Source organism: Lates calcarifer, linkage group LG4, assembly GCF_001640805.2.
Source record: "Lates calcarifer isolate ASB-BC8 linkage group LG4, TLL_Latcal_v3, whole genome shotgun sequence".
NCBI classification, from domain to species: Eukaryota; Metazoa; Chordata; class Actinopteri; family Centropomidae; genus Lates; species Lates calcarifer.
The window spans coordinates 11,183,698-11,200,273 of record NC_066836.1 but is presented as its reverse complement, the minus strand read 5'-3'; the positions used below and the strand labels follow the sequence as shown (position 1 = coordinate 11,200,273).

The 16,576-nt window shown below is 38.7% G+C and overlaps 1 protein-coding gene across 1 annotated transcript; it reads left to right on the top strand.

Moving 5' to 3' along the window:
* Positions 1-10,349: 10,349 nt before the first annotated feature.
* opn7a (opsin 7, group member a) lies at positions 10,350-16,524 on the top strand. The gene is made up of 5 exons (XM_018676514.2): positions 10,350-10,437; positions 10,907-11,069; positions 11,417-11,544; positions 12,540-12,874; positions 14,208-16,524. Exons 1-5 carry the CDS (start codon positions 10,350-10,352, stop codon positions 14,844-14,846), a joined length of 1,353 nt encoding a protein of 450 aa, XP_018532030.1. The 3' UTR covers positions 14,847-16,524.
* The last annotated feature ends 52 nt before the right edge of the window (positions 16,525-16,576 follow it).

Genomic DNA, 16,576 nt, shown 5'->3' with positions numbered 1-16,576 from the left:
ATATCATACGTGCTGTATGTTCATTATTTGTCAGCACTGCTCTGTGCCACACTGATTGTTGAATGGGAAGACAGAATAGGATGGTCTTGTGCTCATAAACCCTCTGAGAAATACAAAAAGATTCCATCAAAACAGTCACCCACACCCACTGTACTGACTCCAGAATCCAACAATTGAACAAAGAAGCATATTGACAGCCACCTACACAGAGAAATGCTTCTATTTATTTATTTTTTAACTATTGTCTATATACTGTATATGCTGTGATATAGTCGTGGATCCACACAACATGGTTCTTTGTGTTTCTGTAGCTGCACTACATTCAACCTTCAGCCTTAAAGTAATACTGTTTCCATTGATGCTTTGAAAATTTAGAGGTAGTAAAACTAAGCCCTTGTTCTGGGCCCATGTTGGTTTTAGGAATATTGCCAATATGCTAACATTGCTGTAATTTGTCTAATCCTAGAGAATAAATATCCATTCATCAATCACCTATTTGGGTTCAATTAAGTCAGTTGAAAACTACGAATGATCCCAGCATGCACTGGGGCGCGCCCTGGGCAGATTGCTAGTTTATCACAGGGCTAAACAAACAGAGAAGCACATTTACATCCACAGGATATTGAAAGTTTCTAGTTCATCTAATCACCATAAGGAAACCCACACAGAGCCCACAAGATGATGCAAACAAGTTATTACTCTCCTTAACTGTAGATGGTGCACATCTTACATCTGAACTACTAATTTGATGCTGCTGTAATTTTTCTTGCCATTGGGGACACAGGTTGAACCAGGAGAAAGGCAGATCTGTGTGTGAATGATGTTGGCTTGGCTGGTTTTGGATGCTTCCATAAACAACACAATCTGCTCAGTTTTGATTTAGTGTTATATATGTACTGTCCTGAAGGTGGCAGTAGAAACAAAGGTAGGCCCCCTCGTCCTCATCATAGGAATTCTCTGGTGGCTCCCTCAACCAAAAACTGAACACACAGACAATTTGCAAATTTAAGGTTTTCTCAACCACTTTGGACCAAAGAATAATAACAAAACTGTGCTGTACAGACATACATTCTTGCGTGTTCTCATTGTCCCATGTATGTGCTATGTTTTACTACAAGATTGTGTCCATTTATGCCAACTGAAAAGATGAAAGCATTAAATCTCATGAGGTTGGTGATCATTCATGTGTTTTATAAGTAAAAGTTTTCCTAATTAATTAGTGATGGGCTGTCTTTTTCTATAAAGCTTTTGTCTATAAGGCTGCAATCCACTGTGATTATAGTGGAAGTAGGACAACAGAGGGGGAAACAATCAAATACAGCTGTCACATTCATGCAAACTTTGGATGCTTTGGTGCGGCCATATTTTAGACTTTGCTGATTACTTATTGATATTTCCTGGCCTCTCCTTTATATTACTTAAAAGATGGGGTCATTGGATAGATTGAACCAATGGAGCTGAACTGATGCAGGTCAGGCTTTGGCCATACTTCTTCCCGTGAGCAGCTATGAGATTATATTATACACAAAAGATTGTTGTGTGTGGAATACCAGCAAGAATTTTAAGTAAAGGCCTGATATACCGCAGTGTTGTGATGGAACCTTTCAGCAGATGAAACCTCCCAAAATTTGATAGATTTAATTTCCAGGCATTTTTTTGTTTGTTTGATTTCAATACGAGCTTGTATGTCTTTACTGCACTTTAAGGACAATTTCCTGTCTGACCTGCCTTTTTGTGACTCATGCGTGTGACATCAGCAAGATGCAGCCAGGAGGACAGGACGTAATCCTTTACAGATGAAATGTGATCACAGCCTCTCAAAATGTCCACAGTTTGGATTGTTTACAGCTGCACAAATTGATCAAACACAGAATACTTGAGATATTGATAGAAAAAAAAAAAAACATCAAAATGGCTTCTAAACCTGCAGAGGAGTGGAGTCAGATAGGCCTTGTGTGTAAAATCCCTGCTCTATTAAGGTAATTTATATGTCCATGTAGCTAATTGTTTCCTTAGGCTACTTTGTAGCACTGAATGTATTAATTGTATCAATAAGTGTAGCCACTAGCCAGTATCTGAGATTATACTTGGGGCAGATTGATGATTTGAACTACAAATAATGTAAACTTTGAGTTAGGCTTGCACAGTAACTTCTCAAAAGTGGTGGAAGTAGTATTCAATGAACTTAGAAGTACCAATGCAGCAATGTAGAAACACTAATGAAGAAGAACAAAAGAATAAGTTTTTTCAGTTTTTGGACTTTTTCGTGTATGTGTGTGTGTGTGTGTGCTCTCCTAATATATAAATTTCTCTCATTTCTGCTGGAAGTGGTGTAAAAAACAGCAAATGTGTTATGTGCCAGTCCTCTGTCACACTTAGTTAAGTTTACACAGGAGAACAGGAACACACAAGATGAAGAATAACACTGAAGAATGAATTCCACAGCGCACCTTCTGTTATTGATGATACGCATGAATGAAACTCCATTTGAGACATAACATGAATTTGGGGATATAAGACAAAAGACAAAGCTCTTCAGATTGTATTAAACAAACGGCAGATTGTAGAAACACTGCTGAATTATCACATAATGCCTATATAATACATTAATTTTGCCATTTGCAGATCTTATGATACACAATGCCATCCTATAATAACTTTCTTGTTCTTATAGAAAAGAGTAATAAATCAAGAATGCGATCTGTATATGATTATCTGCAGTAATACCAGCTTTTCTCCTGCAGATCAGTCCTGCTGTGAGTGGTATCAGCACAGCAAGGCATCAACCCCTCCACCACCACATTAATAACAGGCTCACTCATTTCATTGATCTCATGATCAGAGGACGCATGTGTCCGTGCATTTCTCCCACATTCATATTTTCTAATTTACATTTTTCTCATGTTTTTCTTACCTATCTCTTATTGGTTTTCCACCCTCCTCCTCCTCCACATCACCACCAGCATCCAGGCCATGCGCGTGCTGCCGAGAGCTCCTCAGAAGCCTGTTCAGGCCACTCCATAGGAAGATGGATCTGGGTGGTGGGGCGACGGCCAGAACTTCATCACACTGCCTCACTGACTGTTTAATAAATGAATCAAGGAATGCATTATTTGGTCCGTCATCGACGAGATGACAGCCAAGTTCATTCATGATGAATCATCTTAACTATTCAGCCATGAGTACCTAACAGCTGCACAGATAAAACAAGTAACCAAACAAGCTCAACATCAAGAACAAATAGATTTTGTTTTGCTGTGACAAATAATTCTGCTTATTGTCAGGTCTTAATTTAAGAGTGACAGAGCCAGATTATTGAAATCTGTGCCTTTTTGGACAAAGTACAGTACTGTATTCTTATCAAATCTGTGAGAGAAAAATATGCCTCTGATCTCTCCCTGGTTAAAAACGACAGTTTCAGGGAGTGTGGACTTTGCTGTACTGTACAAGCATAGGTTGTTTTTGGTTTTTTTTTTTAAACTTGTTTGTCTGACACTTACCCCTGGAGTTACAAGATTTAAATGAGGGAATAGAGGAAAAGACAGCAGCAGAGATGAGATGGTCATCATTTCCTGTCAATACAGCAGTCCAACCAACACTGCAATACAGAGAACAATTATGAGTATGATTTTTTTTCATTAAAGAGTAAAGAATGTATAATTAATGGTACAGTAAAATGTGTATTTATAATTGCAGACATTAACATTAACTATTGGTCTCTGTTCTACCGAGCAAATCAAACAGATGAATACAGTGCTACATACAGTGTGATATGATAAAGTAACTACTACCTGCCTTCCAATGGACATCAGCATCCCACAGCTTCACAGTCAGAGAGGCCCATTGGCTCCATGAACCTGAGCTGTCAGGCAGCGATGGCTGCTGGAGCGATTTATACAAGGTGTTGACGACCAGCAAGACAGCTGCTATTAATGTTGAGAGTTGTTACTCCTTTTTTTGCTATTGTTATAATTTGCTTTCTCCTTATTGTTTTGTCTTTGTTATTGTTGATAATGTGTTGGTTTTTTTTCACTTTGTAAATCAATAGTATTTGTCAGACAAGTGAAAGCAGGTCATTGATTTTGTGAACTACTCGCATTCAAACAATTGAATATGATTGTTTTCAAGCCATACTGTCACACAATGGCACTGTAAAAACAACAACTGCCTGAGCTCTGGAGACTAAAGCATTTTGACTGTAAGGGTGGAAAGTAATATGCTACAGTGTATTTGCAGTGGCTGAGCTGTTTGGAATAATCTTAGATGGAGACCAAAAGAGGCTGTGATAGAGACATGTGATGATCAGTATATTAAACTTTTATGGAACAAGCTGTGAAAGTCATAGAATGATGCATATTGATAACAAGGTCAGAAAAAAATACATGCAGTAGGCATTAAATGAAAGACAAGCTATTCTGTTTTAAAACCAGATGAATTCCTTTTAAAGTGTCACAATCAACTTTTACTGTGACAAACTGGGTATTGAATTGTCAGAGAGCTTCTTAAGTAACAACTGTGGTCAGTTTCTGAGTTGCAGAAAAAACCTTTTGTCATTGTCAGCTCACCGAGCTATTGTTTCGTATTGTTTTTGTCATGTCTTCCTATAGTTCATTTTTTATGCAGTCAGTCCCTATTATACTGAAAATAAAGCTGGACAAAGTAACATATAGCAAGTTTGTGTTTCAGAATTAATTGTCCTCATTCTGTACAATTCCATCATATGAATAGGGAACTATTTTTTTATGAATAGTGCATCCCACACTGTGTGGATCAGCCTACATGCTACAAACTAGTAACATTCTTCAAAAAGCCCTGGTTATTTCAGCAGATCTGCCCACAGGTCTTTTGCTCAGTGCATGGCAGTATGAGCGAGAATGTTATGGAGTAAATGCATTGGCTTACCATAAAAATGACTCTAGGCCAAAGAAAAATAGAGGTTGAAACACAGAGAGGAAAAATTCTGCTATGGGGCCACACCCAACACACTGGTTGTGATGATTATATATAGAATATGAAACTGATTTCGCATTAATGATGTTTGTCCCATCTAAAGGGGCTAGAGGAGACTTTCATTTTGCCAGAGGACAGACTACTCCATTAAAACCAGAATGGCTTGTTCTATAGTATGTCTGCATATGTGCACAGCTGTATGCGAGAGCAAGATGGATGAGAAACGTTACAACACCTGAGGAGTTGCACAAATGAATGGATGCCTTCCAGGCAAGACTCTACATGGACTACTCTACATACTATCTCAATCATATAACGAAGGCATGGCACCCAGCTGAGAAATAGTTCCACATACTCTGAAGACACTGTGCCTTTTGTATAAATTATACACAGATATATTGTGTTAATTACTTAGCTTTATAGATACTGGCTCTTGTTACATTTGAACAGAGCTATTCTAACTGTTGCCATAGTTGTGTTAGTTACTTAGTTCACAGTTATGTTGTATTGTTTGACTATCTCTAGAGGCTGTAGTAATTATGGCAGGAGCAGATCTTGATGACAGAAGTCCTCTAACCTTAAGGAGGGACTTATTTTAAACCAAACCATGCTCTTCTCCGAAACCTAACCAAACCGTGGCTGTGTCCGAAATCACTCACTATCACTATAAAGTGGACTATATCATAAGTAGTGTATCAGCAATGATATAATTAATGACCTTGAGATAATGGCTTGAATAGTGTCCTAAAGTATTTTAACGTTTTGCAGATGAGCTCACTATATAGTTCTCTACATGGACCCCCAGATAGTGAGGAGGGAGTAGTACACAAGTAAGTGCTTTCGGACACAGAACATGACCATTTCACAACCTTAACCCTGTGTTTAATATGTAACCATGAAGGTCTGGTATGCCTGCCACTGGTATGCTCTCTTTAATGGTTAGGTAAATGAGCTGCTACATAAAGTTGAGCAATGTCCACACAGGCAAAATGCAAACATATAGTTTCTAATGACAAAAACATCTGAATAAATGTAGTACTGTTTAGGCTTCACTTCAGATAAAAGTATCTTTTACAACAATAACACTTCACAACCAAGCAGCCACTGCATGAGTTTTAACACTGTTACCAATAAAAAAAAATGTTTTCAAAGAAAGCTTAATTAATATTCTGCCCAATGCTCACTAGTCATGAATATCTACAGGCAGCTGCAGCATGTCCCCATGAGGCAAAGTTTGTTTTAAATGCTTACTCTGTAGTCCTACCAGAATACTTTGATGTCTATGCTGTGTTTTATCTTATCATGGACATTAACTTCTTTCTACCCTCTGTGACCATCACAATTAATTCTTGGACAACACCATTACACCTTGAATGTAGCTTTCATCTCAAGCTTTGGCTCAATCTGCTCTAGCCCCCCCCGTTGGCTCGCGAGCATGTGTGTGAATTTGCACACGTAAGAAAGAAGGGGATCAAGTGGCATGCAAGGCAATATTTTTACTGTGTGTAATTCTTTTGAAGATAATTCGTGCCTGCTTTAAAGGTGTGACAAACTGGATTGTTTCCCTTTCTGCACTTTCTGAGACAAATTCAAAATTAATTTTCGTGTGCCACCATATGTGCCTTTGACCCACTGTGATTGATTTAATTTATGTTTGCATAGGAGCGAGTTGTAATTAAAAGCCAGCACATCATCGGTGACACAATTGGTAACTCGTGCTATTGAAAAAGGATGTGTACGAGGAAGAAACTGACAGCCATCCCATGAAGCACCACACTGCTGAGACAATAAAGATTCACGTTTAACCGTCTGAATTACAGGGACCCTTTGGCAAGTCCATTATTGCAAACTTGTGTGTGGAACAAGGTTGCTCAAAGTCATGAGAATTTCAATTTCAATTCCAGTAAAGATTGCAAGGTCTCCAAAGATTAAATATTACAGTATGTCATGCTCAATTATAGAGAAATATGCAGAAAATGACAAAAAGCCATAAAATGGTGTCTTGGATGTGAATATTTTACTTTTACATAGTGTGGATATTTGGACATATTTTTTGTCATGCAGGGTCTGTGCTCCAAGACACTGCATGGAAACAATGATGAAGGCGGTGCTGACTTAGAGAGTTTAATATGTATTGCGTGAGCAACAGTCTTGTAATAGCACTGTTATTATTATTATGAGTTTTTTTTTTTTTTTTTTTGAAAATTGCAGGACTGTGTGTAAAAAGGTTATGAAGGCTACACATGATGTGGCCAATTTGAGTGCAAACACCCTCCAACACCATTGAATCTGACAGTGAGCCCTTTAGCCAAGATTACATTTCAAATCCAGTGTACCAAAGTACAGAGACAAAACAGAATACATGTCACTACAGTGTGATAAACATGACTACGTGCTGATGCTATACAAAGTATATACTGCATGTAATGTATACAGTATATATATTACATACAGAGTGAAAAATATTTACTTCCAAAGCTAGTTAAGTGAAACTTTGATGGAAATGTAGGGAACACTAGTTCATAACACTGAAATGTGCATTAATTGAAATTCCAAACCAGCCAGAGTCATAGTGGAAACTGAAAGGGTATTTTGATTTGCACTAGTGAATTTTCTCAAAATGCCACTCAGCTTTTCAATTAATTTTTGTCTACCTTCATTTCAAACAACACCCCTGCGGTTTTTATAAAGGCAGACTTCTTAAGAAATGTGTACTATCAGCTGGTGTGTTCATTGTTGCTGAACAGATTACTAATAATAGATCACATAAATCAATTAGTGGTTGTGTATCTGATATTTGAATTTTCAGATATTTCAATAATTTTTATATTCTCTTTTTTTTCCCCCCAGAAATACTCAACAAACTTACTTCACTCTCATATTCCAATAGATATGATCACCAGGTGCATTAAACACATTGGACCGTGTCAGTTGTGAATGGCAAAGCAAAGCATTTGGAGCATTTATGAGTGGGGTGGGGTTGGAGGGGCGTGTGAACTAAAAGATTTTTTTTTTTTTTTTTTTATCAAAATGGCACCCACTAAGGCTCACGCTCCAAGATCAATAACAATCAATAACAAAAAGAAAAAAAACGCGTTATACGATGAGAATAAACCAAACCAAAATAAAGATGCCCTCTCAGACATGAAGGCATTTAGATATTTGAGACATGATGTTTGCGCCACTACAATCCTCAAAACAAGAGCCGCGAATAGACCTACAATACGTGAGTGTGAGTGCGAGTGTATATGGATTCATTTGTAATTGACGTCATTAATTGATCGGAACAGCTCGCACTTTGCGGGATCTGAAGCTCCCGCTCATTATAGTGAAGTCTCCCGCTTCTCTGGCTTCACTGACGTACAATAGTACCCAGTCGGTGTGATCCTCTGAACGCTGCTGAGAGAGGAGTCAGTATCTCTGGGACTTCATCTGGAGGCAGAGACAACCAAGGGGGGGAAGGTTGAAAAGTAATTTTGGATACTTACTGGATCAAGAATATAATTCATAGACGCGGATTTAGGTAGTCCAACACTTATTCGCCGAGGTAAGCCTCTTTTTTTATCAATAGATAAAACCTAAGACTCCTAAACAGTTAACGTCTAAATTATATCAAAGGCGCAAACTGATTGAAATATGTGGGGAGATCTTTGCATCTACAGTATAAGCTTTGTCATTTTCCTTTCTTTAGACTCCTATATACATTATAGTAACGCACATGTTATAGCGTTTTCTTGGCGTGCGTAAAAAGCGCGCCTGGATGACATTTGCGCCTTTACGCACGGAGTTTAATTACTCCAAATTTTAACTTAGACAAAGTACAAGGCGGAGCAACTGTTTAGCAGCCTGAGGACACCTCGTGCAGTGTTGTATCTTAGTAGATCTACAGTATTGTGGTGTTTTCATTTGAAGATTGTCGTCTGGTTTTAGTGATGTAAAGTCAAGGGGTGAGGGTGAAGAGGAGGACTTTTTTTTTTTTTAATTCGTAGGAAAAATGTATTTACTCTATAGAGAAGTGTATGATTGGCTTGGCTGGTATTCATACACTATGTTAAAGGAATAGAAGCCCAAACACAAATCCTCATCCTACAGATAAAGAAAAAACAATGTCAACTGTCCAATCTTTAAGGCATTACTTTGTTTTAGCTGTCACACTGTGACCCTGACTTGCACAGAAAACACTGCAGACAAGAATTAAAAATGCTTTGCCTTGTGTTTCTCACATGCTACCTCAAAAGGTTTCCTCTGTGGCAAGAACATGTTTATGCGTAGCAGTAGTACAGAGAAGGGATGATCATTGCACACTCTCACACTGTTTCACTTAATGCAATTTTTTTTTTCTAGAACCAATACAAAAAGATTTTAAGGCAAATATGAGACAGGGAGAGTTTGTCTATCAAGGCAACAGGTGAACAGAGAGAGTGAGAAAGTAGAGAGACTGAAGCGTACATGCCCACAGCAATTCACACATGAAACAATAGTGGAAAATGTGGAGAATGGGCCAATCACAAAGTCTGCTACTTATTAATAAAAGAAGAATGAGCTCTGTACACATGTAGCTGGACTTGGTTGGAGTACTGTGTTACGCTAATGCACGTAAACTTCATTAATGGAATTACAAATGCCGATACGCCATCATCATTCATTATAGAGAATAACTCTATCCCTGCACATCTGGTATGTATAAATAAAAGTGAAAATCTCCTTTCCCTGCTAACTATTATTAAACCTCTTGTTCACTGACCCTCATGCCATCCATTGATCTATATCTGTCTGTTACCATCTGACCGTAGCTGCTGAAACAGAATGAAAACATGACGTGTGTTGATGACGCAACCACACTGGATGGCTTAAAGACATGTTAATGTAGTTGTTTGGATTAGAGACACAGGTAAATCACACTCAGTTACTGGTGCTGAAAAGGTTAATACAATCACAAGCCAAACTTTACAGTTACATGACTACCCGCCGACACAAGCTCATTGTAACTATAAAACTACACATCCTGATCATTTTCACATTACACATACACAATAACTTAAAGTCCTCATGTGAACAAACCTTTTGACCCATACTGCAGAAGGTCAGCACTGTCACTGTAAACATTCAGCAACACAAGAGAGCTTTGAGTGCATGAAAGCACTTTAATCTAACCTGCAACACTTTGTTGTAAAACTCCCTTACCCGTCACTCAAGTAGCTGACTTTGAGGTAAAATGATTTGATTTGCAAAATGTTCTGCAGCAAACAGCCTACAGTGGCATGCATGTCTGCCTGCATCGGTGTCTTTTTCGATTTAACCGATGGGAGAAACCAAAATCTGGATTTAAATACACAGATTGAAAGCTAATATATTGTCAGATAGAACACTGCTCTGGTAAAACTCTTATCTGTTTTCAGATGGGGCTGTTGGATGAAGACACGGCATTCCACTCCAACATACCTGTGCCACTAGATATAACGGTGGCTGTGGTGTACTCTGTTTTTGGTAAGTGAAATCTACAGAAATACAACATTTTTTATTATTTTTTAATATGTATACATGTATTCATGTATAAGTGTATTCTTCCTCAGAGGCATCCACAGACAAATGTAAAGCTGCCCATACAGACCTACTGATGTTATGGCTGTTCATGTGTTATCTGTGCTTCAAACACAAAAACATAAAGGACCTTTGATAATTAAATCTATGGCTGGACCATACAGTGAAAAACAGTCAGGGCCAGGTTGACTTTCATCTCAGTTCTTGAAGCCAAAGAGCATTACTGAAGAATCTTTACATTTAATGGTTGTAGACTTTGCACTGTTTGAAGGAAACCAAGACGACTCAACTGTAATATTAGATTTATTTTGTGAATGCTCTTGCCTACTGACACTGCTTTTACAATATCAATAATATATCGGTTGTGGAAAAACCAAAACCAATTTCCTGACATTTCCCACTGCTTTTCCTGCAGGAGTATGTTCACTGTTTGGCAACAGCACGCTGCTATACGTATCCTACAAGAAAAAGCACCTCCTCAAACCGGCCGAGTACTTCATCATCAACCTAGCTGTTAGTGACCTGGGCCTCACTCTGTCCCTTTACCCAATGGCGATAACATCAAGCTTCTACCACAGGTACTACCACACCCGGCACGTGCTGTAGCATTAACAGGCAAGCAAAGCGAAGAAACAAAGACAAAATGGTTGTTCTCACCACCAGAAAATGGGATACTTTTATGTGAAACACGTGTTACATGGAGGATTGTTTATAGGTATTGCCTTTAAACCAGACTCTTTCAAATTTCATGGTTCATTTAAATGTAGCAGTATGATTACCTGTGAGCTCACAGATATGTGGTGTAATGCTCATGCTACTCTCCTCTTTTCCCTTTCTCACCCTCTCCCTCATTGATCTTTCTTCTCTGTCTTTACTTTGCACTGTCCTCTTTCTCTTTCTCACACCCCCTTGCCCTCCCACGCAGGTGGCTGTATGGGAAAACAGTTTGCTCCATATACGCTTTTTGCGGTATGCTGTTTGGCCTCTGCAGTCTGACCACTCTAACCCTGCTAAGCATGGTGTGCTTTGTGAAAGTATGTTATCCACTCTATGGTAAGTCTTCAGAGTAGCTATTTTTGCCCAATGAAATGACACAGGATTAACCATCACATCCCTAAGTGGCTGATTGTTGATTTATCTGTGGAGGAAAACGAAGTGATAATCCCTCTGTGAAGCGCTGCACATTAGCCTTTCTTTGATGACTGACAAGTTCAGGGGCTGCGCTCAATAAGTATTACTTGTGATGTTGGTTAATGCAGTGCAATGGGGCCTTTTATTTGACCTCTAGAAAGTGTGTCTTCCCAGGCTGTGTCAGAAATGGGTTTCTATAAAGAATTCTCAGATAAAAGCACTTAAACACTGTTATTCATAAGAAAAAAACTTGAATTTTATGGTATTTTTTTTTCATAATAGATTTTGTGTGGATCTACAAAATGTTGTCACTTAGCGCATTCATTTCAATGTCTCACTGTGGTACTATATCTCACCTCCTGCATATTTACAGAAGCACTCACTTCATTATGACTTGGTGATGGGCACAACATGTATGTGTATCACGCTGAAGTAACATCACTCGTCATTCAATCACATCGTCTTGCTTCAGAGGCTGTATCTTTCACCTGCTGCTGCAGGGTAACTAGAGGCCTGCAGTGACCTAGCTGCTTATGCTCTACATGAGCTAGCTTGACAGTTATCAACTCCAGATAATTGCCTGGGGCAACACCATGAATACCTTCCAGGCAAGACTGTTTGAAAGTCTGTGCCATCATCCCTGTTTGAACGATTAGCCCATCTGCCCCTCCATGACAGCAGGCTGCCGCCCTACCCTTGAGTGCAGCCATTCAGGAAAGCTGTAAACACTTTTGCCTTCAGATGTCATCAGACAACACTGTGTATGAACACATTTGTGGAGTAAGTGCTTCTGAGAACACATGGAGGGATTCACATAGTGAGACATCTCACTCACGCATCTCAGAAAACCAGGGTTATCCAATAACCTAAAGATTTCCATCATCTAATTTATTGTGGTATACATTCTGTTTTCACAGGAAACAGGTTTAATCCTGTTCACGGATGTCTGCTGATTGCCTGTGCTTGGGTCTATGCCTTGTTATTTGCCTGCTCCCCACTGGCCCATTGGGGGGAATATGGACCAGAGCCTTACGGTACCGCTTGCTGTATTGACTGGCGCCTGTCCAATCAGCACACCACAGCACGCTCCTACACTGTGGCGCTGTTCATCTTCTGCTACATCCTTCCATGCTGTGTTATTGTGGCATCCTACACAGGAATTCTGATCACAGTGCATACATCCCGCAAGACCATGGAGCAACATGCGTCTAGGCAGACGCACATGAGCAGCATCCAGACAATTATTGTTAAGGTAAAAGGAAAGTCTGATAAACTCAGATTAATACTTACATCATTCTAAAGATACCAAATGATTTTACACTTTCTGCTAAATTCTAAATACTGACTTAGAGACAACATGTTCTAAGAATAATCCAAGCTAAACAGGAGGTATCAATTGAAACCTAAGTTTGCTTTACTGCTTCACTCTCTTTTCACCTTTACAACAAATGTTGCCCACATCATTACCATGTCTCTGTATAATCACACCCCAGAAAAATATCATTAATCCACAAGCACTCTTTCAACTACATGCAGGTTGTGCACACCCATAGACAAAAATAGTGCTATGTGACACCTGTGATTACTGGTGCAACTCTAATCAATTTCACACATCCAATCTATAGGAATCAGTCTCTTTATAACAAATGCAAATTGTTTAGAACCATATCAACACTGCACAGTTAAATACAAATAATATGGGGGTGGGGTTTGGGGCTCAGGGGTAAATATCAATGAAACTTCTTAGAGACCAGAGTCCTCTGGAGAGTTCCTCATTTATCTATTAGTTGTAGAAATTGGCAGTGACCTCAATAGATCCTCTAGTAATGCAGCTTCTCATTAGCAGAAATTGGTTCTGTGATGGATGAGAAGATGCTGCTGCCTTTGCTGACAAATGGTCATCATCGTATACTCTTCTCCATGAGAATACCTCTGGCTCAGAAAGAAGAAAAGCTCACAAAAAACCCTTACTGTCAATATAGAATCTGACTGATATTGACTAGTCTTTCAGGTTGTGAAGATAAATGCTTGAATTTAGAGAGCCATACGCCTCAGTCACAGTTAAAAATTTAACTCATCCTTTTAAAAGATAAGTCTGCTGATATTCTAAATATGTTCTATTCAATCCAATGAAAGGACCACAGCTAAGACCTGGTAGTGTTCATACCTCTGCGCCATCCGAAAAATATTAGAAACACATAAAAAACCATTCTACTGCACTAGATGAAACATTACTTCATTACCATGAACAAGAGCACTGTAATTTATTTTGAATCAATCCCACATAAATCATCCTGCTGCTGTAAATACTCACTAGAGCACCAAATATGTATTAATCCACAGCTGAAAATAGTCCCCAACAAACACACAATTTGCTTTAGTTTTTTACTAACATTTGATAAAAACTATAGTGACCAGATGCTTTAGGAAACTACTTTGTTTGTTAAACACAAAAAGTGTAAAATTTGAACAACACCAGGCTTATCCTATAAATACACTGTTCTGTGAAAAGCACAAAAATCTATTTTACCAAAGTATGTATTTTTAAAATTACTCTTCCTCCTCTGTGCCCTCTTTCCTGCAAGCTAAGTGTTGCTGTCTGTATCGGTTTCTTTGCGGCGTGGAGTCCGTACGCTGTGGTGTCCATGTGGGCTGCTTTTGGACAAATTGAGAGCATCCCTCCTCTGGCATTTGCCATGCCCGCCATGTTTGCCAAGTCCTCCACCATCTACAACCCCATCATCTATCTGATGCTGAGGCCAAACTTTCGCAGGATGATGCGCAGAGACATGGGTACTCTATGCCACGCCTGTCTGAGGAGCTGCCTCTGCTCCCAGTGCCCAGCAAACTGCTGCTCTAAGCCAGAGATCAGGGTCAGACTTCGCACCGTCCACAGACAGACTGACCAATTCCCCTCATCCAACTCCTCCGCTCAACCTCCTATCGAAGCATTAAAGGATCACAGCTGTGAAAAATGCAAGGATGCATTTGAATGCTTCAAACACTACCCTCAAATGTGTGGTGTCAGTAACCCCGCTGCTAACGGAGACTTGTCTGAGGATCAAGACACACCAGTTCCCCAAACACATAAGCAAAAAACCCAAAGTGTGTACCACAAGAAGTCTCTGCTGGCCACCATGTGTGCAAAAAGGACATCAGAAAGAGACAACCTCCATATTAATTTAGAGATGGTTCCAGGGCATGCAAAAGTGGCTTGGCCCTGATATTTCTCTCAATTCATTTAACAGTGTTTACAGAATATCTCGGGACATATTTTGCAGGTTATGTTCTTTAATTTCAGGAAACCTTGATCAGGATATAATTAGCAGCCATAGAACGTATTAATTTTTTGTTGCTCCCTAAGCATTACTTTGGCTATGATATGACAATAGCTTCGAAGGTAAAGGCAAACAGCTTTAATTTGAAAGGTATCTTGTTTGCAACCTAGATTGCAAACCATAAAAAATCTTATTGTTATCTTTTTTAGGTGTTGCAACCTACCTTAAACAATCCTTTTTTTCCACTTAAATATTCAGCTGTCTCAAAAATCTCTTGAAGCAGTCTCTAGATTCTGTATATCTGTTTTACCTTGGATTTAATGACATGCTGATGATGTATCACTAATATTTCTATAGTTACCAGGAAGTTTAATTGATATAGTATCTTGAGTTTCACCGTTCTACATGCATTAGGTGATATCCATGGTCAGATTTAAATGTTAGGGACTCTATTTTGGTTAAGTATTACAATAACATACCCATATCTGTACGTGAGAACTGAAAGCAATCTCATTTCAAAAGCTGGTAACGCTTCCTGTGCCAGCCCAAGTATTGTTTACACGTGACAAATGCAGGTATATAGTTTATGGTGCTTGACCAGTTATCTATGTACACACTGGGTACAACACAACGCTGCGGAATGATACCATTATTATGGCATGGTACAATATTCTCTGTCAATCTAAATTCATTCATTAGTGGACAAAGATGACTAAGTTCATGTTGTCTCTAATTGTTATTGTGTGTGTATCTACTGTGTAAATAAACGTGACTGGAATGGGAGTTGGGCAAGTACTCAGGACCAAATCCATCTTTAACACCACTGTTTCTGTTTTTCAGTTGCATTTCCTTTGCATCAGCTGATTCCACTATTTCATTTAATCCAACTGAAATAATGGTGTTTTACCAATTTTTAAATGACTTCTTTCTGTTGTACGTCTCATGTTGCAAAGCAAAGCGCTTTTGAGGAATAAAAGTAGTTAATTAGATTTTATCTATCGATCAGCAGGGTGCCATTTTAACAGCATCTGTAGATCTGAGAATGGATGCAATTACTGTTTAGAAAACAGAGAGCTTGCCCACATTTGGGTACCAGAACTCAATCATTAATCCTTAATGGCATAAAGGGATTAACGTTCTTACATTTCGTGAACAGATTATTAAACTCACCAGGTTAAAAAATAGCTGTTTGATTTGCAAAAACATATTATCATCACATCTGTAATCCATTAAAATGGTCAATTAAAATGTGATTTTTTTAGTGACAACAGTTAAAGGGAAAATTTGTCTTCCCGTTGAGTACATTTGGGTGAGTTAAAGGAGATTATCGGGACCAAATAACTGTTTAAGTTTTGTACACTCAGGAATATCAATCTACTATTCCAAAGTAAAGTTAAGTTTAGTAATTTAGTAATTACATGCAGAGCTTTCCACAATGTAGATTGTAGTTTTAATGCAACTGTATTGTAGTTTTGTAGACAAAAGATAGGTCAAACAATACACATTACATATTTATATGAACAAGGCTTAAGTCAGGTTTTTACTGTGTGTCAACTGACTTGTAACTCAGTCCTGTGGCTCGTGTCAGTGGCTTGGCAGGGTAGTGTGCTTAGGAGGGACATGATGAAGTGTGAATCTTGCTGATGGCTTATGGCTATAGTCTACTTGTCTATAGC

What these genes read in the sequence shown, in the direction of transcription:
- opn7a (XM_018676514.2), top strand. Translation starts at nt 10,350, where the DNA reads ATGGGGCTGTTGGATGAAGACACGGCATTCCACTCCAACATACCTGTG. An exon ending in ACATCAAGCTTCTACCACAG is followed by an intron (nt 11,070 to 11,416) that starts GTACTACCACAC and finishes CCTCCCACGCAG; the next exon opens with GTGGCTGTATGGGAAAACAG. An exon ending in AGTATGTTATCCACTCTATG is followed by an intron (nt 11,545 to 12,539) that starts GTAAGTCTTCAG and finishes CTGTTTTCACAG; the next exon opens with GAAACAGGTTTAATCCTGTT.